At 41.4% G+C, this 27,511-nt stretch overlaps 1 protein-coding gene across 1 annotated transcript in view; it reads right to left on the bottom strand.

Moving 5' to 3' along the window:
- LOC148030539 (serine/threonine protein kinase HRR25-like) overlaps positions 1–14,695 on the bottom strand; it is a 46,764-nt gene extending 32,069 nt beyond the window's left edge. Inside the window, exons 1-6 of the mRNA XM_087686894.1 lie at positions 14,417–14,695; positions 14,290–14,330; positions 13,584–13,653; positions 13,346–13,494; positions 13,120–13,215; positions 12,828–12,898 (exon numbers count right to left, since the gene is read on the bottom strand). Coding sequence (XP_087543020.1) covers positions 12,828–12,898; positions 13,120–13,215; positions 13,346–13,494; positions 13,584–13,653; positions 14,290–14,330; positions 14,417–14,492 — 503 coding nt within the window. The 5' untranslated portion in view covers positions 14,493–14,695. The remainder of the gene's footprint in view (positions 1–12,827; positions 12,899–13,119; positions 13,216–13,345; positions 13,495–13,583; positions 13,654–14,289; positions 14,331–14,416) is intronic.
- Between the last annotated feature and the right edge of the window lie 12,816 nt (positions 14,696–27,511).

Genomic DNA, 27,511 nt, shown 5'->3' on the forward strand with positions numbered 1-27,511 from the left:
TTGAGTAGACCATACCGGTGAGCTTTGTTCTAGCCTGTTTTCTAAGTTTTGCAAGGATAACTACATTCGGATGGAGTACTCCCATCGAAACACACCATCTAAAAATGGTGTAGTGGAGCGTGCCAATCGAACCATGCTTAAGATTGCCTGATTAACATTGGAGCATAGCTGCCTTCCTCACTTCCTTTGGGGTGAGGTGGTGACTACTATGGTTTACATCTGCAACCGGTCTCCTACCTCCGCATTACAGGATATGACTCCCTATGAGGCTTTATTTGGAAAGAAGCCTTCCATATCCCATTTTTGCATCTTTGGATGCGATGCTTTTGTCCATGTGGAGAAGAAGACAAGGGGGAGAAAACTCGACTCCAAGTCAAAGACTCTTATCTTTGTGGGCTACAACACGACCACGATGGGCTATCGGCTCTAACACCTGAAGAAAAGAAAGATTGAGGTGAGCAAGAAGAGAAGAATAATTTGCACAGAACAATAAAGAAGAGATGTTGTTTGCTCATGTGTGACTAATAACTTGTAGCTCAGCTTTTGTCACAAGGTAATACTTGATGATGATGTGCATTGCTACGATTTTGCATTGGCTAATGTGTTCTCTAAATGTTGACACATGCGTTTTGCTACCATTGTTTGATGTGTTGCATTCACAACTAGTCGCCCTATGTTGCCATTTACTCTACTACCTTGTACTTGAGGTGTGTGTTCCATCTAAGATTTGATGTCTTTGAGTGGTGCTTAGTGTCGCTGTTGACATGAGGGCTGATTGATGAGATGTTGCAAAAACTCATTCTGCTATAACATCCGTATATGTCCTCATCGCATGGCTGTTAAGGCGTTTATTCATGTGCCACTTTGTATTAATCATCTTAATTGCCTACATTTTGATGTGCCACCTGGCCCATGTTTGGATCTAGCGTATGGCTATGGCGGATGGAACACAAAGACAATGTTCATGATGACATAGATTAGAGAGACCAACTTTTACTCAAGTGAATTAGGTTCCAAGATAGAAGCATCGACTCATAAACACAATCTTGAGTACGACACTGACTATGACTGTAAGGACAAAGTACAATAGTATTCCATCATTGAATGATAAGAAGGTATATCACTTTATAGGCCCACAATGGTTCCCTTTTTCTCCATTGTGCTTATGGGATTCAGGCATCCTCACTAGTAAATTGTTTGAGTCTTACCCTATTGCTCCATACAAAGAGGCTGTCACATGGGTGCGATTGCATATTTCTCAACACCTCTCCTCAATCACAACCATAAAAGAAAGCACTAAGTGTACAGAGACTGTCATGAGTAGAACCTTGCTAAGTGTGGGTGTCACGAGGACATGAAAATTTGATGCTTTGCTTATATTTAATTGACATTTGATTAAAGGATTAATTAAATGTGCAATTAAAAGACGCACATGTGTTGCACATGTGAGGTGCAAGCTACTTTTTCACAGTTGAAGGCCAAAGGACCTTGTGAAAAAGATGGGTGTCAAAGGTAAAAGTTGTAACAAGTTACACTTCTTAGATTCTAGGTGAATTTTGGTTTCAGTTTGCCCCTAGGATTAATACTTATCCAGGGGTCAATTAATGCATGGGACCACTTTGGGTTGCAAATGGCCTAGCCAATTAATTTTTGGATGAGCAAGGTCAATTTTCTAGGCATGGATTAAGAGCTAAATTAATTTTCAGAATTAATTAATTCTGAAAATTAATTAAATGGCTGGAAATTGCTGAAAATGGATTAAGAAAGCTGCCACTTAGCAAAACTTTCCCATGCAAGTGAGGGAAAGGCTAAATAGGGCTGAAGGGAGAGGGAAATCTCGTTTTTTCATTTTAGAGCTGTTGGGAAGAGGTGTTGGATTGTTGCTGCCAGCTTTTGGGGCCATTTCCCAGCCATTGGAATTTTGGTGATGGAGATTGCATATTCTTGACCTTGGGAAGCTGGCAACTGCTATTGATGCACTTTCTCCTGAAGATCACGGTCTTTGATGCTCCTATTGTTGTTGGTGCATCCATTTGGGGCTGATACAGCAGGGCAGCAACTGATTTTGATCAATTCTTCGCGACAAATCTCAGAATTTTCTCTCTCTACAGCATTCTCTCATCTCATTCAGCCTATGCTCAGCCATTCTCAGCAATTCTCAGCCATTCGGAGGAGATCTCAGCCATTTTTTGGTGGGCTGATCTGTAATTTCTGCAGTAAATCCTAATTTACAGCAAAAATTAGGGTTTAGCAGCCACCTTGGGATCCGTGCCAGAGATTGAAGGCTCAAGGGACTGAAACCAACAGCTGATAATTGAAGATTATTAAGGGATTTTAGGAGCCAACCCATCCCGAATTGATTTGGGGCAGCATTTGGCCAGCCAAGGGTCAAATTGGAGAAGAAGTCCCGGGTAAATCAAGGGGCAAATGACCCAAAAGGCTTGTTGGTCATTTATGACAGCAAGAGCAATTGGTTAGCAAGAGGAGATTGAAGAATCTCAAGTTGTACTCCTTCCAATTGAATGAAAGCTAAAGAAATACTGCAAGGGGCGCCAATTTTGGGGCCAACAGAGTGTCTACTGTCCAAGAATGTTATGGTAAAGTGTGTATTTCATTTTATGTGCATTTATTTATTGTTGTAATTAACTCTTAAATTAGGTTATCACCACCCATTCCAAGAAGGAATGCTGGTATCAGTGGGTATGCCACAAACATGGTAATCATCCCCAGAGGCTATCACAGAAAAGGCTAAGTGTGGGGTACCAAAAAGCATGGCTAACATCGAAGGGCTGTTACAAGGCCTCAGTAAGTGTGTAGGGGCTATTATGCATAGGCTACATGAGGAGTTTTACAAGGTGTATGTCAGGAGCATTAATGGCAAGTACATACAAAAGTAAAGACAAGGACTGATAGGCCCTTGTGGTTTTCTTCATCAGACATGTCATGGTAGGCATAACAGATCTTCTTTTCTTTATCTTCTTCTTTGATGTAATCCATTTTGCTTTCTTTGATGCTCTTTTTGTCTTCATGGTCTTCTTTTTCTTGATCTTTTTCTTTCTGGTATATCTGGTCTTCTTCTTCATTATGGTCTTTCCAGTCTTCTTCTTCATTGACTTTGTTTTCCTCTTTATGATCTTTTCTTTGTCTTCTTCTTTGATGTAGTCCATGCTCTTTTTGTCTTCATGGTCCTCTTTTTCTTAATCTATTTCTTTCTCGTCTATTTGGTCTTCTTCTTCATTGACTTTGTCTTCTTCTTTATGATCTTTCTGGTCTTCTTCTTCATTGACTTCGCTTGCATTAGTCTTCATGTCTATGTCCCCCTTAAGCAAAGGTATCATCATCTTTCAAATCTGTAATTTTTGAGGTGTTTGCAAGAAGCAAACATAAGGTTTATTTGCAAACAGGTTGCAGATTACATGTACTATTGAGCAATCAGTGAAAAAAGTTGCTTAGTGCAGTGTTGTGCACGTGTTGTGAAAGATTGCAAAAGACTAGCTTGCTGTGTTGTATCCTTGTTTGTGATAATGGTAGAGAACAGCGGAAATCCCATTATTGAGAAGCTCGACAAGAACAACTACCCTTCATGGAAGTTCCGTGTGACGAACTTCCTCATTGGAAAGGGCCTCTATGAGTTTGTTTCAGGCGAAGAAAAGGAGCCAGAGCTGTGTCCCTCCGACTGCAGATGAGTTAAAAACATGGAAAGAGTGGAATGCGAAAGACAAAAAGATAATGTACTAGCTATCCGCAATCATTGATAATACTATGCTGGGACATATCAAGAATGAAGAAACTTCACACGCAGCTTGAACAATTTTTGAGAGTATGTTTTCAGTAAATACAAAGGCACGAAAGATTCAACTCAAGTAAGAGTTGAATGTCTTGAAGAAAGAAAAAATGTCTACCAAGGCAACTTGAATGTCTTCAAAAGCTTCAAATGAGATCATTGATTGCACTTTAGAACTAGTAAATCTATCCATCCCTGCAAGTGGAATAAATAATTCTTCCATGTAGTATAGATAAGCACCATGAGTCATGTTACTCTTCATGAGAAGCATCCATTTAAAATTCTTCGTGCTTGGCATTCCGTGATAGGAAATCAACTTCAAATGACTAAGAATAACCAACAACCCAAATGATCTTGAATGTGCTAAAAAGCACAAGTGCCAAAAAAGCACTAGGTTAGTATCAAGAGATACTAGTTGTGAAGAACTAGATGTCAAGTCTTTGATGCTTGTCTTGTAACTTGCGTCCCCTCCTTGCTGGTAAATCAATTGAATGCTTGCTGGAAACTGAGCTAGGATTCAGCTTAGAAAGAGTGTTAGACCCTTAGAGGAGCTTGATGATGCTTGAGGAACACAAGTGGTAGTAGTGTTCAAGAACACTAGACACTATGTAGTTGAACCTTCGGTGTTAGATCTTGATGTTGGAGCACTTCCTTGCTGATTTGTTGTGATTTCCTTACTGGATACTGAGTGTTACAGTAGATTAGAGTGACATTGACAAGCTTGAGCTGAAAGAAGTGAGAAAATGAATAGTTTTATGAGCTTGAAGGTCAATGGCTATGGCTGCCCACTTTAGGGCTTCTGTACCCAACTAGTTTTTCTGATGTAGTAGCTCGTGGAAGTAATCATTTGACGAAAAATTTGGTGAGGAAGAAGCTTAAAGGGTAGGCTTCAAAAGCCCTAAGGTCGCAAGGTCAAATGCAGTGCGTGTAGACGGCGGGAGCTGTATGACCAGCAAACCGTGCATTCTGGACAGTGAGCTGGAAAATTCATAATGCCGAGCAAGGAAGAGGCCAATGTCGTGGTTTGATGTGCTGGCCTAAGGCGCCCTAAGCAAGAGAAGATTTTCCCAATTCAAGAAATGAGCTATCTCCTCTTCTTTGGCTAAATCCAGGACCTCCAACCAGGCAGGGTGCTGCTGGCTATGGCTGCCATAGAAGGTCAAGTGAAGATAGAGGTGAAAACTGAGCTCATGAGCTAACATTAAGCTAACCAGAAGTGAAGAGGAGTTAAGAGAGCAAAGAAGGAAGTTGTGTTGAGCTTAGCCATGCTCGATTAAGCTCTGATACCATGTTGAAATGCATGGATCTAGAGCATGGCTATGGCGGATGGAACACAAAGACAATGTTCATGATAACATAGATTAGAGAGACCAACTGTTACTAAAGTGAATTAGGTTCCAAGATGGAAGCTTGGACTCATAAACGCAATCTTGAGTATGACACTGACTATGACTGAAATGACAAAGTACAATAGTATTCCATCATTGAATGATAAGAAGGTACATCACTTTATAGGCCCATGATGGTTCCCTTTTTCTCCATTGTGCTTATGGGATTCAGGCATCCTCACTAGTAAACTGTTTGAGTCTTGCCCTATTGCTCCATACAAAGAGGCTGTCACATGGGTGTGATTGCATATTTCTCAACAATTTTGACACTTGGCTTGTCCATTTCTACAACTCGACTTGTCCTACATCATTGCTATGATCTGGGAAGTTGTGATACCATTATTGCCATCATTTTGTAACAGATTTCATTTCCATCACTGATGTTGCGGGTGTTGCTTAACAACACATGGCTAGATTCGGTTGATGCCTGCTTGTCAACTTTCTCCTAACTACTCATGGCAGATGATGGGACTCAGTATCATTGGCCTAATGTGATGTTCCTCGCCTTGATCATTATGGTCCATAAGTCTTCGTTTTGACTTGTGCTCCATTGATTTTGTTACTTTTAAGGAATGAAGTTGACCATGTATTGACAATTCACATGCTCTGCCTTTTTAAGCTATTCATGAGAAAACCATTCTTTGTGGTGGTTCATGCGCTTGAGTTGCTTGTTATTACTCTGTGTTTTGCATTGAGATCTTTACAAGCATTCACACTCCCTTTGCTACTCTCTATCCATCGGGGTAAGTGCAAGTACTTTTCTTTCTCATTTCACTTCCTTATTATCCTATTGATTTCCTTATGATTGAGAGATTCATCATTCCTAACATATCTTATGGAGCTTTGGTTGAGTGTTCCTCTACTCATTAGTGCTTTTCAAAGAAGGTATTGGATTACTCGTCTTAGGAGGAATCTTTGCTTCTATCACAATGCGGAAAAGTGGCGGTCATGTACATGAAAGTGAAGAGATGAAACGGTGTTGTAGCGTCACATTTGAAGAGCATGAAGATACAAAGACATGCTAATGCTCCATGTGGTGGATATCATGGTTGTGCTTGGTGGAGCACAAGTTCGTATATGTGTCTACATCATTTTGGTCCACTCCACGCCTACCAATGGCTTGGGTGGACATTTCTTCTTGGCTCTGGTGATCTTGCACACACACCTCTTTCATCTTCATTCTCTTGTACACTGTTCCCATGGCTTCCATGGTTACTTTCTCTCTCCTCTTCCTGTCTTTCTCTCTTTCTCTAGCCTCTCTCCTATCTCCCTCGTCTTTATAGTCTTCTCTCACTTGTACACTCATGCACGCCCTCACATGCTCCTAGCCAGAAGGGGCAAGTGTGAGGGTAGCGAGAGGACAAGTTGATGGTCTTTCGTTATTGGTGAAATTGATGTGTGTCATCAAGCTCACATCTTCTCACGATGCAAACCTTGGATTGGTGCGTCCAACGCGAAGTTGATGCTAGGACATGTGACATGATGTGTTCATGTGGTCTCACATGAGGGGACCCAAAGGACATACATATGCTCTACTTGAGGAATCTTGATCACAATGAGCTATCCATGGAGCTTGTGTGGGTACTAGAGGTACAAGGTGGCTAGCTCGACTACTTTGCTTTGAGGGAGGGATTATGGCATTTCGACTTCTTTTGTAAGGCACTTTCTTACCAAGGTGCATCCAACGGAGTGCATGTTTCTGAAGTATCCATGGTGCATCCAAGGTGTTCTTGTTCATTGCATGTTCACTTGTGCTCTAAGAGAGGGTGTTCGAAATGGTCATATCATGGGTTCATAGGCACCAATGGCCTAATTTAAAGACTCTCTCTTTATTCTTTATTGGTAATTGACCAATCTATTTTGTGGTAGGACAACTTTATTTTTGTCAATCTATTTTGTGGTGGGACAACTTTATTTTTGTCTATAAAAGGAGGGAGTATGGCCACAATCCATCGTCACACTTATACTTGCAAATACTCGATGTAGAGAGAGGGAGCTTGTGGGGTGTGTGAGTTGATGCTCAACCATTGTACTATTGTCACAGTGGATTCCTATTCCCAATTACATCTTGTGCATTGTCTCTTTCATCGATCTTGTGTCTTTCATTATTCTGCTATATGTTTTGCTCTTCTAACATGATGCAATCAATTGTAGCACTCTGCCAGTTTTGATAGTTGCTGCTATTTATAGGAGTGGTAATCAATGGGCAAATCAACTCATTCTCTCTTGCAAGTGCTCCATCATGTGGCTGCAGTGTTCTTTGCTTTCATTGTGGACGGCAAGCTACACACTCTCCGTTCGATCATTATCACCATCTCAGGTGTTGTCATCATTATTTAGCTTAATCTAGTGCCTTAACTGACACCTTGGGCTGCATGTAGGGACTGATCAGTCCTCTTTCATTGTATTCAGCTTTCCCTCATTGTTTAGTGCAAAACATTCTTCTCTTCTTGCTTTCTCTTCTCCTCTCCGTTTTCGTGTTTCTCTTCCATTGCACACTCTCACATAGGTAGGGTTGGATTACTCAAAGACCTTCACACCTACAACTCGGATGTCTACCATTTGAGCTATCTTGACTGTTGCCGCTCATCACCACTAGCTTGTCTTCTAGACAGAGGTAAAGTTTGCCTCTCTGAATGGCATCCTCGAGGGGGAGATTTATTCAGCTTTCCTTCATTGCTCAATGCAGATCATTCTTCTCTTTCTGCTTTCTCTTCTCCTCTCCTTCTCTCTCCATGTTCGTGACTCTCTTCCATTGCACACTCCCACAGTATATGTATGTTTTGTAGTACACCTTTTGCATGATCTAGTGAGTGAGAGTAAGAAATACACAATCTCCAAAGCCACACAACCTCACATGTGGTGGAAGACACGGCCCGATACTCTGCCTTAGTAGAAGAAAGGGCTACCGTGGGCTGCTTCTTGCTACTCCAAGAGATAACACTTGTACCCAAGGTAAAACAGTAGCCTATAGTAGATTGCCGGTGGTCCACATCGTCAGCCCAATCCGAGTCACTCCAACCTACAAGAACAAGATCTGAAGCATCTGTACCTGCTAGATAAGAAATCCCTAAGTCAGAAGTCCCCCTCAAATACCAACGAATCCCCAGGGCAAACTGCTAATGCACCTATTTGGGTTCACTCATGAACCCCGCCAAAAGACCCACAGCAAAACAAAGATCAACGCGAGTGTTGACTAGCCAAATCAATGATCCAATCAACTGACAGTAGCGGAAAGCATCCGTCAAGGGAGAATCTGAGGGTGAAGTGGCTTTCCAGTTCAGATCCATCGGAGTAGAAATGGTCCGACATGTCTCCATCTCAAAAGTCACCAAGAGCTCCTGAATGTATCTCTACTGAGAGATGAAAATCCCCCTCTAAGACTGATAAATCTCGTGACCCAAGAAGAAATGAAGAAGCCCCAAATCCGTCATCTCGAACGTCTAATGTAAAGCTATCTTAGTTTCTTGGACCTTCTGTGCATGATCCCCTATCAAAATTAAATCATCAACATACAACACACGACCAACCTCAGAAGTGTGCACATAAAGCTGTCTATCAACCATGGAGCGCCAATATCCCAATTTGGACTGAAGAAACGAGTTAATCTTGTCCTTCCATGCACGCGGAGCCTGCTTGAGGCCGTACAAGGCCTTCTTCAACCTGTAAACTTTCCCATCCGAGGATCCAAAGCCAAGAGGCTGCTCAACAAAGATCTCCTCCTGCAAGTCACCATTGAGAAAGGCCAACTTCACATCCAACTGATAGACAAGCCAGCCAAGGCAAGAATAGCTCGAATAGTCGCCATACGAGCAGTGGGGGCAAAAGTACCATGGAAGTCAATGTCTAGACGCTGAGTAAAACCTTTAGCAACAAGGCGAGCCTTGTGCTTATCCAAAGAACCATCGCTAAGGTACTTGGTCTTAAAGACCCACTTGACACCAATCACCTTCTTGTGAGAGGGACGAGGCACAAGGGACCAAGTGCCATTCCTCTCAATAGCCCCAACTCAGCTTCCATAGCCTTCCGCCAATGGTCAAACTGCAAAGCCTCCTTCACAGAAGTGGGCTCTTGATCCTGCATAACGCAGGTCATCAAACAATAGTTAGAGCAAACAAGCTCCGTAGAATGTGTCTGGTTCCTCCGTGACCTCCGCGGTCCATCTTGCGGTTCGCACTTCTCAAGGACCCCCTCGATCCCTAAATCTCAGAGTGTGTCACAAGCCCAACGAGGAGAAGGCCGGACCTCTCCTCGTCGCTCTCCATCTATTGAAGACTCAGAAACATCCACCGACAGAAGCTCCACTGGGGTGGCCAGGGGAAGGAAAGACTCTAAATCAGAAAAAGATTCTCCATCAAGAGGCTTTGGCTCCAAAGGAACTGTCTCGAGAGCTGAACTCTCCCCTGGATCTCCAAGGACGGGATGCTCCTCACCCCCCTCTGTGGCCGGAACTTCCACGAACTGTACATATCGGCTTGTGTAGACATCCCGCTTGACGGGGTCAAATAGACGATAACCTTGGGACTGGGAGCTGTAGCCAACAAAAACATGTCGTCGAGAAGCCGCCTCGAACTTGCCGCGTTACGTCTTCGGGATGTGCACATAGGCGTCACACCCAAAAATCCGAAAATAAGAGACATCAAGCTTAGTCCCAAAGTAAGCCTCAAAAGGAGTCATCCTATCAACGGCCGAAGTGGGAGATCGATTGAGGATGTAAACTGCAGTCGCCACGGCCTCAGCCCATAGAAACTAAGGTGTCTATTGATGCTCCATCATGGTGCGCGCCATCTCAATCACACTCCTGTTCTTCTGCTCCAAAATGCCATTCTCTTGAGGAGTGTTGGTGTTAGCAAACTCCTAGCAAATGCCCCCATCTGCACAAAAACGAGCTAACTCATTAGATATAAATTCACCGCCCTTGTCTGAACGCAAGGTCTTCAATTGCCGGCCACATCGGTTCTCCTCAAAGAGAAGCCAATCCTTAAAGTGGGAGAAAGCCTCGGACTTCAATGTCAAGAAATAAGCCCACATCATCCTGCTGTAGTCATCTACGATCAACATGAAGTACATTCAAGGACTCGGTTCTCATCAGGCCACAAAGATCTATAGATATAAGCTCCATTGGTGAAGTAGACCGCCTTGAAGCTTTGTTGGGAATCGCATCCCAATGCAGTTTCCCACAAATGCAGGAGACACACGTGGCTAATGGCTCACCACTATGTCCAACAAACCTCGGACAAACAATCCTCGCGACGCCTTCGGAAGGTACTAATAGTTTAGGTGGCCAAACCAAGCATGCCATAGCTCAAACTATGTCTGAGAGGTAAGAAGAAGAGAGGTAAGAGCTGTAGAAGACTTCAATTTGTAGATGCCATTCTCCTCATACCCTGCAAAGAGAACCTTCCTCGATCCACAATCAAGGACTCGAATAGTATCACTATCAAACTCCACCGAGAGGCCAAGAGAAAAAATCTTATGAATCGAAAGCAAGTGATACCCCAAGGCTAGCACATGTAAAACCTCGGAAGTGTGGGTACCACATGTCCATCTGGAATCAGCTGCATCTCACCCCATGCAGCAGTAGACATAGAAGAGCTGTCTCCAATGAGAAACTGCCCACGCGAAGGTCGCAAACGGGCAACACCAACATGAGAAGGAGTCATGTGCTGAGAGACACCACTGTCCCACGATCCACGATCCACTCACGAACCTGGGGAGCTATCATCACAGCATCAGAAGTCTTGGGTAAAGAGTCCTCAATGATCCCTAAGTGTAGAAAAGCAGCTGATGAGGGTGCAGCCACCGCTCAAGAATCCTTCAGATCCTTCTTGGTATTTCGGGTCCTTCTTGGTGTCCTTCTTGTCTTTGTCGGGGCAATCCTTCTTCTAATGACCGGTCTTACCACAAATATGGCAAGTCGATTCCTTCTCCTTGTCCTAAGAGCGGAATAAAAGATACCGAATCGTGGCGGTAGCTCGGACAACAAAGTGATCGCCATGTCTTCGGAGGAAATAGGCTTTCCCGCATTTTAAACCCGCATTTGAAGCTGTAGAAGCTTGTTGATGTGTTCCCAATGCGAAGAAGACTTATTCGCGGACAAGGTCTGCATCTGCACCTCCAAAGAAACCCTCTTCATCAAGGTCATCCGGTTATACATCTAGTCGAGCTCCAATCATATCTCTCGAGCCACCGTCAAGTGCTTGAAGTGAGCCATCACGACTGTAGTGTAAGACAAAAAAAGAAAAGAACGAATCCTCGCATTCAGTTTGTCCCAATGAGACTGGGCCTTGGTCAAATCCGCACGAGAATTGGAAGAGAGTTTGGAGTCATCTCACACCGAGGGCCTGGTAATCTCCTCCATCACAAGCTCCGCCAAATCATAAGTCTCCAGAATGGCCAACATCATCACTCGCCAGATGCGGTAATTGTCACCATCAAGCTTTTGATCCGACGGAAGAGCCGGTAGGACAGGCACCTTTCTGTCCATGATCGCCTAGAACTCCAAATCAATCTTTGTAGACATGTTCACCTGCAATGCCTGCACAAACACAAAATCAGCCCCCTCTGACTGTGTTAACGCAGCCTGTTAGGGCTGTTTCCTCCACTTCCCAAACCTTCTTTAGCCACCAAAGGCGATGAAAATGTAAAATCTGCAGTAGAAGGCCTAAAGCACAGCCTTCCTCCCTTTCGACAGCAATAGCCTGCACCAAATTCACCAGCTAGACTCCTTTCCCGCACGCCCACACTCGCTTCAGCATTTTTCCAATGCACAGCCCTCCCGCTCGCCCTCGAATGCTGAAAATGCAGCCTTGTGTCGCACTGAAATCTCCTCTTCATGTGGGTTCTTCAATCAGTCAATCCGATTTCACCGCTCTGATACCGTGTCAGAGTGCAACGATGCAGAAGCGTAGGACAAAGACTGAGAGAGAGTGAACACAGAGAGGAGAGAGAGAGAGAGAGAGAGAGAGAGAGAGAGAAAAGGAGAGTGAAACGCAGAAAATCTGCAGTGTAGTATGTTGTATAGGAGTGCAGAAATATACACGGGTGCAGAGAAAATATATACGTCTGTATTTCCGGCTGCTCATGTTCTCCAAAAGCAAACAAAGTCCATACATCATTCCGTAAGCACCAACCGTAAATTCAAAGCCTCTCTTTGTCCCAATGTCATCATCTTGGCAATCCATCATAAATAGTGAACGCAATACCTTTTTCTTCCAACAACAAAAGTTCTATAGAAACCATGGTCATAATTACCACCACGATAAAAAAGCATGCAACATCTCTCTATAAGCAATAAAGAAAAAACATATAAATGAGCATTATCCCCTTGGCCCTCTGCTCAAGGGAAAATGTAACTTGTAAATACAACACTAATAAAACACCTAGCTAGTGGCCCAACATGCCACACTGTCTACGAAACCCTAAGTGAAAGAAGGTGTTAGTCTCCTAAGTATGAAGGCCCTATGTCTCTAATCATGCAAAGTGAGTGACCTTGCAATCTCTCCCGTCTATCTCTTCAATAATAAATTATATTTATCAATATACAATCGAGGGTCTCCAAAGTGCGTACATAAACTTGTTTAAACAACTCTCTCTGACACAGCATAGACCAATATGTTCCTCTTAAGTTTCTATAGACCATCCATAATGTGCACCTGTATGGGATGTGTTGATGGGTGGTAGGATCTCTGTATTTTTTTGCCAATCCAAAATCAATAATGTAAACCTGCAATGACTAGTACATATCAATTTCCTTTGAATAGCCACTATTAAGCTTTCTCTCTTACACACAGTCTTTGTTTCCCCACCCCCCATCCCAAAAAAAAAAAAACATTAATAATTCTCCTAGGGACTGTGTATCCCAAGTCAAAGTACAATGTACAAACAGCTCTCACACATTATGTTTTGATCATCTAAAACATCCTAGCGAAGATGTATGCTGTGTACCTGAGTTGATCGCCGTCCAAGACCCATTAAGAAATTATCCGGCTTAATGTCCCGATGAAGGAAACTCTTGGAATGTACATACTCGATCCTATTTATCTGATCTAGCATACCCCATTAAAGCTTTTAGCCATGAGATACTTTGGCATAAATCATAGCACAACTTCACGCCTGAACTTTCTGATCCCCATGCCTATTACAACACTAGTTTTAAACTGTTACAGCATACCAATTGATCTGCAAGCATCAATGCTGTCTTCAACGAGAATTTTCTGCTGCAGAAGTTAAAAAGATCCTCCAGACTAGGCCCCAGCAAATCGAGAACAAGAACGTTGTAATCTCCTTCTATCCCCCACCACCTTATATTGGGGATACCAGCTGGAAGAAATGCAAGTTGAGAAGCTTTGATTAGCACTCTGGAACTAATGTCAATAAACTAGCTGCAATGGTCATCAACACAGTCTTACTTCCACCCTGAAGTATCCTGTAAAGTCCGGCCTCATACATCAGCTGTGGATGCTTTGTCTTTGCACTTTCCTGAAAGAGAATGTCACTCAAATTCCATGAACAAATAATATAGTACGAAAATATTTATCAGCTCAAGCAGGTACAAAACACCATTCTTTCTGTATCAAAATGAGGATATTTTTCACCAGTATGGGGAGACAATCGAAAGCACCTACATGGCCCGCTACATCAATCTCCAGTAAAAATGAGACAATTAAAAGTACCTAGATGTCCATTTAAAGCGGTGCACAGTGTGCAATGGCCTTTTTCTTTGCATGGGGATCTTTGCCTATCGCAAGAAGTTATAGACAAACTTCCACTATAATTCCCACAGTGTGCGTTTTATGACAACATCGTACGCTTCTGCTCTGAAGGCACTGCATACCTAGCTTGGTTCGGTTGGGGGCAAGGGGCTGTTGGCCACTACCTAGCTAACTAGGTATGCAGTGCCTCCGGAGAAGAAGCTCACGAAGTTGGACACTATAGGACAAAACGAGGGAAAAGAGCGCGTTCCCCTGCATGGGATAATGTCAAAAACTTGTTGTGTATGTTATACTGCGTATACCAGCATTTGAAACGTCGCAAAAAGGAAGGCCAATTCATCACATAAGTGGTCCAGACGAAAGGTAGGGAACCGAGTACTGATTGAAGGACAGATAAACGTACCAATTTGATGCCCACTTCTTCATTTGTCTGCACGTTGGTTCCTGCACAGAGAAATGGGTAAATCAGGTCACGGAAGAGGAGAAGATGCTCTTTCCAGGCAATTGAAAAGGGGACGAAGGAGGCAGACCCAGGTAGATCTCGCCGAAGGAGCCACTGCCAATCTTGCGGCCGAGTCGATACTTGTTGCCCACGCACGGCTCCATGGCATGCACTAGGCTGAGAAGAGGCGCCCTCTCTGTGCAAGAGGCGGCATAGCATACAGAAAGACTAACGTGGGGCCACGGAAAGACACAGAGAGACAGACACCGGGGTCCGGGGCGGAGAGAGGGAGCCTTAAATGTACGTGAGGGAGCCTATAATCCTACAGGCACGTATACGCGAGAGAGACAAAGAGAGAAAGTGAGAGAGAACCTAAAATATATCTGAGCGTACCATCGGCAAGTATGCAAAAGGAGGGACGATGTCTAACGTGGCATCGCTTTTCCGCCCACTATGACATGGCATCCTCATTTCAACCCAAAGTCCCAAGAAGTTCAAAGGCTAGAGACATTCTCGAGACTTTCCCACCCAATGGCATCCATACAAAAGGGTTGAGATGTTTTGAGATGCCATCCCTCTCCCCACCTATACCTTCCATGGGCGTGTCCAATCTAATTATTCACATGCTACGTAGTAAAAGTTATAAAGATAGTGATGGGCAGCAAGGAAGGGAGGGTCAAAAGAGAGTATACATGTGAGAGAAGGGAACCCAACAGCATTGATAGAGTCATGTTTTGACATAGCATCACGTTTCTTCCTTCCTAATCGTGGGTGAATGGACATGTCCAATCTATGACATATGCCCCACCACATTTAAGCAATCGACGACCCTCATTAAGACAAGTAAAAGTGAGAGGCACGTCTCGTTTTTTGCACAAGTCCAAGTTTCTTGTCATCTCTTTTTACGTATTCAAGAAATTCATACTTACCATATGTCCCCAAAGTCTATTGCCTAACCCTAGAAGGCCCTTCAATGGTAGTACCTCTAACAAAGGGTTACACATCTCTTGTTGACATAGTAGGGGAGTTATTGTTACCTATTTTATTGCCCACCTCATTACTTGGTCTAATAGTGATGACATTAAGATGACCAAGTTGCACCCTAAGAGAGAGGGCAAGAAGCGAGCTTTTTTAGAGAGATTTTATGAACAATAATTATTTTTTATTTCACATAGTCCATTTATTCCACCCCTAGATATTTCCACCTCCTTCACCACCACCATCACCACCACTATCACTACCCTCACCACTACCACTACCTTCACTCTATCTATCTCTCTTTCTTTATGCCCCTCTCCACCACCACCATGGCCACCACTACCTTCACACAAACACAAACACACACACACACACACTCTCTCTCTCTCCATGATGCCAGGAGGCATATTCCACGGTGGATTCCGTGTCATGGTGAATTCCGTGAGGTTTTGTGGTGGATTCCGTAAAATTTTATTACTGGGGCTCATACACAAAGTGGATTCTTTGTGCGAGAAGTCGATGGGGACACCTATCCTTTTCGGGCGTTTTGTTAATTTTATGTGTACATACGTGATTCCATACCGGGTGATTCCGTAAAATACATATTTAAATTAATAAACGTTTATGAGTTTAGAGTACGCACTCGTGATAAATTAAGGTTAGGATTGATTTCTAATCAATTTATTTATGTAGTTGAAGACTGCTAGGTATTCACTTTTATCGGTTTAATTGTATTATTTTTCTAACAATTGTGAATGCTTCAGTTGATATGTAGAGCAAGCAACGGTGGCAGTGAAAAGCATTGGAGGATAGCGTGTATTCAAATTATCATTGATTTTTTATGGGCACGTATCTTAGGCATGGTGCCTATATTTTGTCGCGCTTATTTATCAAAGCGCTTGATATATATTTATTATTTTTGTATGCGCATGGGCGCACGATCTAAATACTTGTATTGGATATTGTATTTGGATACTGCCTGACTTCTTAGGCGCCTATTAGCTTTAATTCTTTATTGGCACAAAAGCAAACTCAAAAGCTAAAGCGTGCTATTTTGTAATTTGGGCTATTATTTGATCTTAAAGATGAATTATATGAAATACATGCTTTGTGGAGCGCTCACACAAGGCATGGGGGAAGATTGCACCCAATTGGTCTCTTGTTCATGTCGTGCAAGCTTTCTTCATTGATTTGTGTGCAAAAAGTAGAGTTCTTTTGTTCTTGGGGACCTTTTGATGCTCACTACGCACGCATACGGTGACCGATCTGTGCACCAGTGGTAACAGAGCAAAGCTGAGATCGAGAGATTCTAATTGCTTACCATCTTGCGCAAAGGCGAAGCTCCTAAAACGATCGAGCTCTACAGTCAGTTTCGTCGCGAACGGTCAATACCGGTGTGTTCTTGGCGATCAAGAACCCCCTTCTACACTCTCTGATCGCGAAAGACCAACCTTTGTAGGTGGTGGACCACGCGGATATCTCCTTCATCAAGTCGTGAGTAAACAGATAAGCTTCCATAGCTTCACAACTCAAAAGCTTTAAAAGCTTATTAAGCTTAATAGTAAGCTTATTTAAAAAAGTTTAATCAACCAATTCGTCAAATAGCAGCAACGGCATGTCCTAGACGGTATCAAAACGACCGTCAACATACTCAAATACACGAAAATCACGCAAGCATTATAAAGCTTAAAGTTCTTAAATCTTCTAAGTACTCTAAGTTCTCTAAATCCTGCAAGTCACAGAGGTCACTAAAGACTTACTCAACAACTCTCATAGCAGCAGTTCATACGCAGAAGCACCGAATTAGTCTATTGCTCTCTGGTAGACCCTGTTTACACTTGCAGACTTGCTGAACAAATTTCAGCAAACGCAGAAGTTCATACGCAGGCCATACGCAGATTATACGTCGTTTCTACGCAGACGGTTGTGACAACGAATACCGCAATCGTAAAAGAGAAAGACCATAAAAGCCAAACAAAATATATAAGCCTTGTATACCCGCCTTTGAGCTATGCTATCCCACTAATAAGATTTCAACAGTGTGAGGTCTTTTGGATTTTGCAGGATGACTGAACAAAACATGGACGATTTTATGGCTAAAGGTGATCTACCCGAACCAACAATGGAGCAAAAGTTGGATTTGATTATAATGCAGCTCGAAGAAGAATGAAGAGCCCGACAAACTTTGCAAGCTCAATTGGCCAATCTGCAACGATCTACCACCGACCAAGATGGACCGTAACCCGAAGATCTTATACGACGTACCATCGATGCGACACTCAAAGCCCAATCCATTAGCAAAGAAACAAATTTAAGTAAAAGAAACTTCAAATTTCGTACTTTCAATGGATCACGTGATGGAAAGACTGTGCTTGCTTTTATTAGTCAATTTGATGATTACTTCCATGAAGAAACATATGCTGAGAAAGACAAAACTAAATGTGTCACTAACCATTTAGTTGATCGAGCATCCTTATGGTGGACTGTGGTCCGCAAGAGCGTTGATTGCCCCACTACATGGGAGACTTTCCAAAAGAAATTTTTGCAGAATTTCCTTCCTCCTCAGTTCCATGAAAAAACCATCAAGCAATGGGATCTTCTACAACAAAGGGATCGTGAACCTATTCCCCAATACACTGAACGTTTCTGGAATGCTCTATTGCAACTACGTATGCTCGAAGATGTACCTGAAGCAACTCATAAACGCAAGTTTATGTCTGGCCTACTTGGATATTTCTATGCAGAAGTCAATATGTTCAAGCCAACAACCCTCGGAGATACAATTTCCTTGGCTCATGATACTGAAGACAAGATTCGTGGAAGAGACAAGCGACCACAACAATTTCCAACTAATGGTAACTATGGTTCCAAACAATTCAATTCAAAATTTCGAAGATTCAATCAAAGTCGTTTTCTTCCATCTTCATTCCATAAATCTTGGACACGACCACCTGCCTTGCCATCAAACACCAATCCAAACCCTAAGCCATCTTCACAGTCAAATCCCAACATTCCTAAGCTTCCTGTCATTACCAATAATGTATCTAAAGCTAAACCTATAGTTTGTTACAAATGCCATCAACCTGGACATCTAGCAGCCAATTGCCAAACCAAAAAGCCATCTATCCATATCAATTATCTTGGCGCAATAGAAGAAGAAGAACGTGAGGAAATGCCTGACTTTACGGAAGATGATAATGGCATTGGTACTACTTCAGATACTTTGCCAGGTATGCCAACTCCCCATTCTTTATTAACAATGAAATGTTTTGTGCATGGTAAAGAAAATACTATTTTACATGATAATGGGAGCACACATGACTTTATTTCTGCAAAATTAGTCAAAGAATTGAATTTACAAACTGTTTCTACACATTATCACATTAAAGCTACATTCCTAGGAACAAGATATAATGGAACACAAGAGGTGCATAATTTAGGAATTAAAATTGGTGAATATATTGAACAAATAAATTTCCTAGTTGTACCTTTGCAGTCTAGAAATATTATCTTAGGAATTCCTTGGCGTCATCAATACAATCCTGACATAGATTACTCTACGCATTCAATTAAAATTTATTTTCAAGGAAAACAAATCACATTACATGGTATGCACGCCTCCAATAAATTTCCACTACTTACTCATACTCAGACTAAACGTGTATTACGTAAAAGTAGCAAATCTTATTTAATATGGGTGAATGAAATTCAAGCTAAAGAAAAACAGATGCATCCTAGGCATACATAATTTCTTGCCCAATTTCAAGATTGTTTTGCTGCTGATTTACCACCAGGATTACCACCTTCACGTCCTGAAGATCATAAAATAGATTTAATTCCTGGAACACAACCACCATGTAAAGCACCATATAGACATAACCAAATTGAACAGAAATAAATTCAAAATCAAATAGAGGAATTACTTAACAAAGGATTAATTAGACCTAGTAGTTCTCCATTTGGTGCACATGTCTTATTAGTGAAGAAGAAAAATAATACTTATCGCATGTGCATTGATTATCGTGCCCTAAACAAAATTACTGTTAAGAATAGATATCCGATTCCTAGGATAGATGATCTTATGGATAAGCTACAAGGATCTGCCATATTCAGTAAGATAGATCTTAAATCTGGCTATCATCAAGTAAGATTGGATAAATCTGATATATTCAAAACTGTATTTAGAACACAATTTGGACGCTATGAATTTCTAGTTATGCCTTTTGGTTTAACTAATGCACCAGCCACATTTAGTCGCATGATGAATCGCATATTTTTGAAACATCAGCATTGTGTCATAGTATTCTTTGATGATATATTAGTATTCAGTAAAAATGAGAATGAGTATTATGAACATTTATCTTTAGTTTTTAAGTTGTTAAAAGACAATCAATTATATGCTAATCCAGAAAAGAGTGAATTCTTCCAAACAGAAATTGAATATCTAGGACATATTATTATATCAGAAGGTATTAAAGTTGACCCTAAAAAGATAGAAGCAATTTTAAATTGGTCCATACCCAAAAATGTGCATGAGTTACGTTCTTTTCTAGGTCTTGCTAGTTTTTACAGAAAGTTTGTGAGGAATTTTTCGTTACTTGCATTACCTTTGACAAAACTTTTAAAGAAGGGTATTGTGTATAACTGGTCTTACAATCAACAAAAATCCTTTGATTTATTGAAACATGCTTTAACTTATGCCCCTGTATTACAACTACCTGACTTCAATAGACCATTCTTTTTAGTAGTTACTGATGCTAGTGGATTTGGAATAGGAGCCGTCCTTATGCAATATAATCATCCCATAGCCTACTCTAGTTGTAAACTCAAACCATCTGAACTTAAATATTCTACCTACGATAAAGAATTGCTAGCTGTAGTACAAGCCTTACGTTAATGGAAACATTATTTAATGGGATCTGAATTTATGATCAAAACTAACCAACAAAGCATTAGACATCTCCTTAGTCAACCACAAATATTTGAGCGACGCATTAAATGGACAGCTTTTATTCAAAGTTTTCATCCCCTTATACAATATCAACCAGGAAAAGAGAATGTTGTAGCTGACGCTTTGAGTAGAAGACCGACGATTTATAATATTCATTTCGATCATTTGTATTGAATGAAATTTATTGTCCTCCATATCAAGGTCATAGAGGAATTATATCTACTTTACGTACATTGACTGAAGATTTTTATCGACCACATATGGACACTGATGTATCTAACTTTGTATCTGAATGTTTAGTTTGTCAACGAGTTAAAAGACACCATGGTAAACAATATGGTTTACTAATGCCATTACCTATTCCATTACGACCATGGATATAGGTTTCAATGGATTTTATCACTGGTTTATCTAACACTAAAGCTAACCATGATATGATTTGGACTATTGTAGACAGGTTTAGCAAACAAGCATATTTTATTCCATGCAAGAAAACTTTAACTGCATCTCAAGCTGCTCAAATGTTTTTGAAAACTGTTTTCACTAATCATGGTTTACCGAAAGTTATTATTTCTGATCGTGATTCTAGATTCTGTAATAATTTTTGGATTACTTTGTTTGCTAACTTAGGAACAAAGACTGATTTTTCATCTGCATTTCATCCTGAAATAAACGGTCAAACAGAGGCTACTAACAGTACTATTTTAGATCTTTTTCGTGCTTACATCATTTCAAAACCACACACATGGGATACACATCTACATTTACTTCAGTTTCCATATAACAATACACCACATACAGCTACAAAGAAAGCACCATTTGAAGTTATTTATGGATATCGATTGCCTACACCTGTTGCATCATTATCAAATAAAATTCAAACTACTGATGATATTGCTAACATGCATGCCACTATTTTTTTTAAAGTTGCCAAAGCCCAGCAATCATATACAAAACAAGCAAATTAGAAAAGACAGGCTATGAATTTTAAAGTTGATGATTATGTTTGGTTACGCATAGAAAAACGAAGATTACAAAGTGTAGATAAACACCCAGTTGTGAATTTAGCACCTAGATTTTATGGACCATTCAAGATCATACACAAAATCATTGACAATGCATTTAAAGTAGAACTACCACAACATTGGAAAATCCACAACACCTTCCATATCAGTTTATTACGACCTTTTAGAGGCCAATTACTACCCTCCTTTGCTAGATGATGAAACTGAAATCCTTGAGCCTGAAACTATTATAAATACTGACTTTATGAGACCACTAGAACTGGCCGTAGATATTCTAGATATTTGGTCAAGTTTAAAAACCATCCTGTTGAACATGCCCAATGGATGCATGCTAGAGACTTAAATGCTTTCCCCACTCTGTTAGCTCCACATTGAGCTAATAGCAATTGAGGACAATTGCTATCCCACCCCGGGGGTATGATGCCAGGAGGCATATTCCACGGTGGATTTCGTGCCACGGTGGATTCTGTAAAATTTTATTACCGGGGCTCATACACAAAGTGGATTCTTTGTGCGAGAAGTCGATGCGAACGCCTATCCTTTTCGGGCATTTTGTTAATTTTGTGTATATGGGTGATTCCATAGCGGGTAATTCCACAAAATACATATTTAAATTAATAAACGTTTATAAGTTTAGAGTGTGCACTCGTGATAATTTAAGGTTAGGATTGATTTCTAACCAATTTATTTATGTAGTTGAAGACTGCTAGGTATTCACTTTTGTCAGTTTAATTGTATTATTTTTCTAACAATTGTGAATGTTTCAGTTGATGTGTAGAGCAAGCAGCGGTGGCAGTGGAAACCATTGGAGGATAGCGTGTATTCAAATCATCATCAATTTTTTATGGGCGCGTATCTTAGGCATGGCGCCTATATTCTATCGCGCTTATTTATCAAAACGCTTGATATTTATTTATTATTTTTGTATGCGCATGGGCTCACAATTTAAATACTTGTGTTGGATAATGTATTTGGGTACTGCCTGACTTCTTGGGCGCCCATTAGCTTTAATTCTTTATTGGCACAAAAGCAAAACTCAAAAGCTAAAGCATGCTATTTTGTAATTTGGGCTATTATTTGAGCTTGAAGATGAATAATATATGAAATATATGCTTTGTGGAGTGCTCACACAAGGCATGGGGGGAGATTGCATCCAATTGGTCTCTTGTTCATGTGGTGCAATCTTTCTTCATTGATTTGTGTGCAAAAAGTAGAGTTCTTTTGTTCTTGGGGACCTTCTGACGCTCACTACGTGCGCATACGACGATCAATCTGTGCACCACTACATGTATATTTTCTTTTTATCTTTTTACATTCTCGCTCTCTCTCTACATTCTCTCTCTCTCTTTGTGATGTGCAAAGAATACACACAGACTCTCTCCTCATTTAACAAGTGCTTGAATAGCGCTCCATGTTGTGTAAATGATTCTCTCTCTCTCTCTCTCTCTCTCTCTCTCTCTCTCTCTCTCTCTCTCTCAACACCCGCTTCTTGAATAGCTTCATTGGGAGCCATAAAAGCTCCTAACCAACAAGTAGTGCCCAGCTCCCTCAACAACATAAAAAACATGATTTCAGCATGTTGCCCCATTTTCTCAGCGTGTCAAAAACATGGCATTCATCTCCAACACCTCTTCAGCCACCATTGGCACTACACAAAGGTCTCATTTGAGGCATAGGAGCATGCTTCAACCATGGCATTGAAGGCTTGAGCTTGGCATTGACATTTGGGTCCATTTGGTATCCGAATCATGCCCGAATGTTATGGAAAGCTATGTATATGATATGCCATTGATTTGGTGCTAATTTTGGCCCTATTTGTGCTTAGTTTGATAGTGAATTTACTCATGTAATAGAGCAAGTCTAAAGCTATTGAACTCACGTTATGTTATGCCTATTGGTCTCGAGTGCTTTCGAGATGCTTGTAATGACTATTTGGATGCAAATGGAGATTGGAAAATGTCTTGGATGGTTCTAGAATGTATTTTGAGCCTCTTTTGAGCTCGTATCAATTGGCACTTACTTGACATTGGTCTACATTGACATGCTTTGTGATAGAGGTTATACCTATGGTCTATGCATGACCCGTTGTACATGCTTTGAAGCATATGTCAATGATGCATGCTACCTATATTGTTTGAGCTTCTTTGCCACTTGGAGATTCACTTGGGCTTGTACTTGGATACTTTGGAACCTCTTTTGGATGTTTCTTAACTTGTTAGAGATCAACTTGGTTCGTACATAATGTAAGTGGATACTATCAGATGCTTAACTGCTTACATGCTCTTGGTGCTCTCATGATGTATGGTCTTGGCTATGAGATGTCTTATGCATTTACATGCTATCTCCGAGCTTGGTTTCTCATTTGCCACCATTGAATTTTGTGCCAGTGGGAGCTTTATGCTTATGGTCTTGGATTTACCTAGAGCTTCCAGGTTATGCATTTGAGCTATTACTTGAGATTTGAGACTGGGATCTCTTACACATCCTTGACTATGATATTTCCTTGGTAGATACTTCCATGTCTACTCTTCGATGCTTATGAGAGCTTATTTGATCCATCTTCATTGAGCATACACCGCAAGTCTTGCCAGTGGTGTGTACATCTTGCTTATTACTCAAGGGATGTATCGGTTGTACTGACAGACTCTCTTGACACATTTGGGTGTTTGATTCATGCTCATTGGCTATCATAGTGCCTTTGCCATGCCCACTTGATGCAAGATTGGACTTGTGAGGCACACTATTGTCATTGGATCTCTATTAGCTCGCAGTTTTCTCCCATTTACTCAATGTTATCATTTATTACAACAAGTTGTTTTATGCGGATTGTGATGTATTTATTGAGCTTAATCATGTCCTTTTGATGTACTATTGGTATTTTTTTGTGGATAGTTGGTCATTCTAGCAGTTTCCCTTATTTTCAGCTTGTTTTGGCAGTGTTTTTTGCATATTTATTGCTAATTACAACATGTTATTTTTTGCATAGTCTACCTTTGTTTGACATTATGGATGGTCATCTCAAAGATACGGTTTTGTTTAACATTACCAAGTTGAATGGAACCAATTGTGGCTACTAAAAATCTCAAATATAACAGGTTTTGGTGCAAAAATTACAATTTAAGCCACTAAGAAACAAATGTATTAAACCTGAGAATATGGATGGTGATGATCGGGCTGATTTAGATGTACTATGCAAGTCCACTATCATTTTATCACTCTCTGAAGAGGTTCATAATAATATTGTTGAAGATGAAGATTAGAGTGCATGGAATCTATGGGAAAAGATTAAGGAACTTTATGCAAAGCAGAGCCCTACTTCACATATGTATTAGCTTAAGGTCTCTGCATGAAGGAGGGGACCCCATTGTTTGCTCACTTTAGCTAGTTTCATTCTATCATGAAGAATATACTTCAATAGGGTATTGAGTTTCAGGTTTATCTGTATCCTTTTTTTATGCTTGGCACTTTACGTGAGTCTTGGGATGTATTTCGCACTTCAATTTGTACCAACAAACTTGATGGGCTGAAATTGCAAGATGTAAAGAGTGCTCTTTTGACTAAAGAAATTAACAGGAAAAACAATGATGCTTTCCGCACTTCACATGCTTATCCGTTAGAGGTGGCAAAAGTAGCAAGAAAGATAATGATTGTTATGGGAAGGACTCTCAGAAGTCCTAGTCTAAGTCCCATGGATGCAACAAGTCCCATGGATGTAAGTCTGATCTTACATACCATTATTGTGGGAAAGTGGGACACATATGGCCACAATGCCATAAGATGCACGATGACAAGCACAAAGAAAAGGGGAAAGAAAAAGTGCATGAGAAATCCAATGATTGCAGCATTATACCTACAAAATCCAATGTAAAGATTGAGGAGATAAATGTCATGCAGCCTGAGGAGTCTGATGGTGACTATATATCTTAGCAGCCTCTTCATGTGATACCTTTATGCTGACTGAGGCTCAGTCTATTTGTGCATAGTGTTGGCTCTTGGATTTGCATGCATCTTTTCATGTGATCCTCTACCATGAGTGGTGGTAACCTCAAATCGGAATGGCAGAAAAATAAAGAAAAAAGTGTAAAAAGAATGGAAAAAGAGCAAAGGCATAGAGGCGGCCTTTGAAATTAAAATGAGACAAAAAGAGCAAATTTAAAAGAAAGGCGCCTCAAAAACTCTAAAAACTCTTGTAAAAGAGCACCAAGCTCCCTCTTGTGCCACTTGTAAAAGAATAGACGGGTATAGGCTTAGGGCATGAAGCAAGAAGAGGGAATTAGAAAAATGGACCTTGCCACAATAGTCGGTCATGTGATAAGGGATGGCCGCCCATGGGGGTTTTAGGGTTTGTATATATAAAGTTCAAAAAGTGAATGAAAGCTCATTCTTTGGTGTGTGGCTAACAAGAGTCCTTCTCTTCTTCTTGCTTGTGTGCGTGCTCTTGAGGGAGTGAGTGTGAGAGTGCGAGGGAGTGAGTGAGTGTGTGGGAATGAGGGATCAAGAGGGTCAAGCTCTTTACCATCTCCTCTTCTCTCTTCTTCTCTCTTCTCTTCACTTCTCTTGCCTCACACATGGCTATGGTGAATGGAGCTTGGAGATGGAGGAGGTTTGAGGATGTTTGAGCTAGCATCTAGGATTGTGGAGCTACCGGAGTGCTCAGGAGAGGAGGCAACTCATTTCGGCATCAAGGTAAGCTCACTACACCCTGAGAGGAAATCGGTGCATTGGCTAGGTGAGAGATAGCCATAAGAGCTCGCTTGGAACGCTTGAAGCAATAAGTGGTATGTGGGTCTTGGTATTTGAGCGAAAGCTCCCACATTTTGGTTCCATTGCCGGGACCAACGGATTCAAGCTTGAGCCCTCGCACGTCTCATATCAAGCATCAAAGTAAGGGATTCATCCCCAAACCGGAGCTTGAGGTAGGTAGGAAGTTTGGGTTTTTGATCTTAGAAAAAAGTATGTATTTTGGGTTATTTTGCTGGTTTGATGATTGGAAAAGATGGAGAAATCATTTTAGTATTTTTGCCTTCGACCATTGTTGCATTTAGAGTAGGTTAGGATTAGGAAACCAAATAGAAAAAGCGTAGGTTTTGCTACTGTAAAATAGGGTAAAACAAGGGACAAGTCATGCAAAAATGGAAAAAAAAAGTTTGGGATATTAATGTCGGCCAGTGAGTGATTGAGAACATCAAAACCTTACCCAGGAAGGGATTTAAGAGCCAAGGGGATAAGGAAGAGCTCATTTCATGCCCTGACATTGAGAGAGAGCGAGAGTGTGTTTCCAACATTGATTCCATTGAGGAGTTCTCTGCTCGATTCAGGTATTTCAAGACCTCCCTGCTATGTATTTGTTGCGATTTGGAAGGCGACGTGCTCGGTGGTTGTGTGGATCATTAGATTTGACGAAATCATTCCCGACATGGCCATCATTTTGCATGACTCGGCCCTTCCGATCGTCGACAATTTTGGGCTAAGTCCTAGAATCAGCCCTCGAACCATTCGGCACTCGGCCCGCTTGACCATTTGGCCCATTTGACCATTTAGCCCTCGGCCCACTCAACTCGGGCCACTTGGCCACTCGGCCCATTCGGACCAGCTACTATTTGGCCCTTGTTCGAATTCACCATTCGGACTAGTTACAATTCGGCCCTCGACCCATCTAAGTGACACACTCGGCCCTTGCAACTTGGACGAGTTGGGCCAAGTTAGGATGTTTCCGAATTCTCTGGCCACGTAAACCCTCGTGAGTAACCCCGAGGTGCGGAACTCGATTCTAGCACAGAGAATAAGCAAATTCGGAGGACATAGTCACCTAGCAACTCGAGTAGGCTATTGCTAGATCCAAAGTCCTAGCGAAAGCCAGCTGAGCCAAAGATCCTGAATAACCCAAAAACGGACAAGACAACCAGACGCAGGTCAACAAGCCAATCACGCCTAAAACGAAGTGAGAGAGTGCATAAGTTGCTTGGACACTTGTTTTCTGTACTACTCACCCTGAATTTTTGCACTTGAAGTACACTTAAGGATATTTGAAAGCCTGATTGAGCACAAGTGCACAGGAAAGAACACACACGTATTGAGTAGAGGTAAATTGAGAATTGGATGCAATAAGTCAAGGAACTCACTCAAATAAACACCTCAAGGAACCCACCAGTAGGAGAAGATCCCAAGATATCGACGAACAACCAAAGCACAGAGTAGGACTAAGCAAGCGGCACTAGAGAAGTGGATT

Source organism: Lygodium microphyllum, chromosome 10 (assembly GCF_053477565.2).
Source record: "Lygodium microphyllum isolate KBCC chromosome 10, Lygodium_microphyllum_v1.1.10, whole genome shotgun sequence".
NCBI lineage: Eukaryota > Viridiplantae > Streptophyta > Polypodiopsida > Schizaeales > Lygodiaceae > Lygodium > Lygodium microphyllum.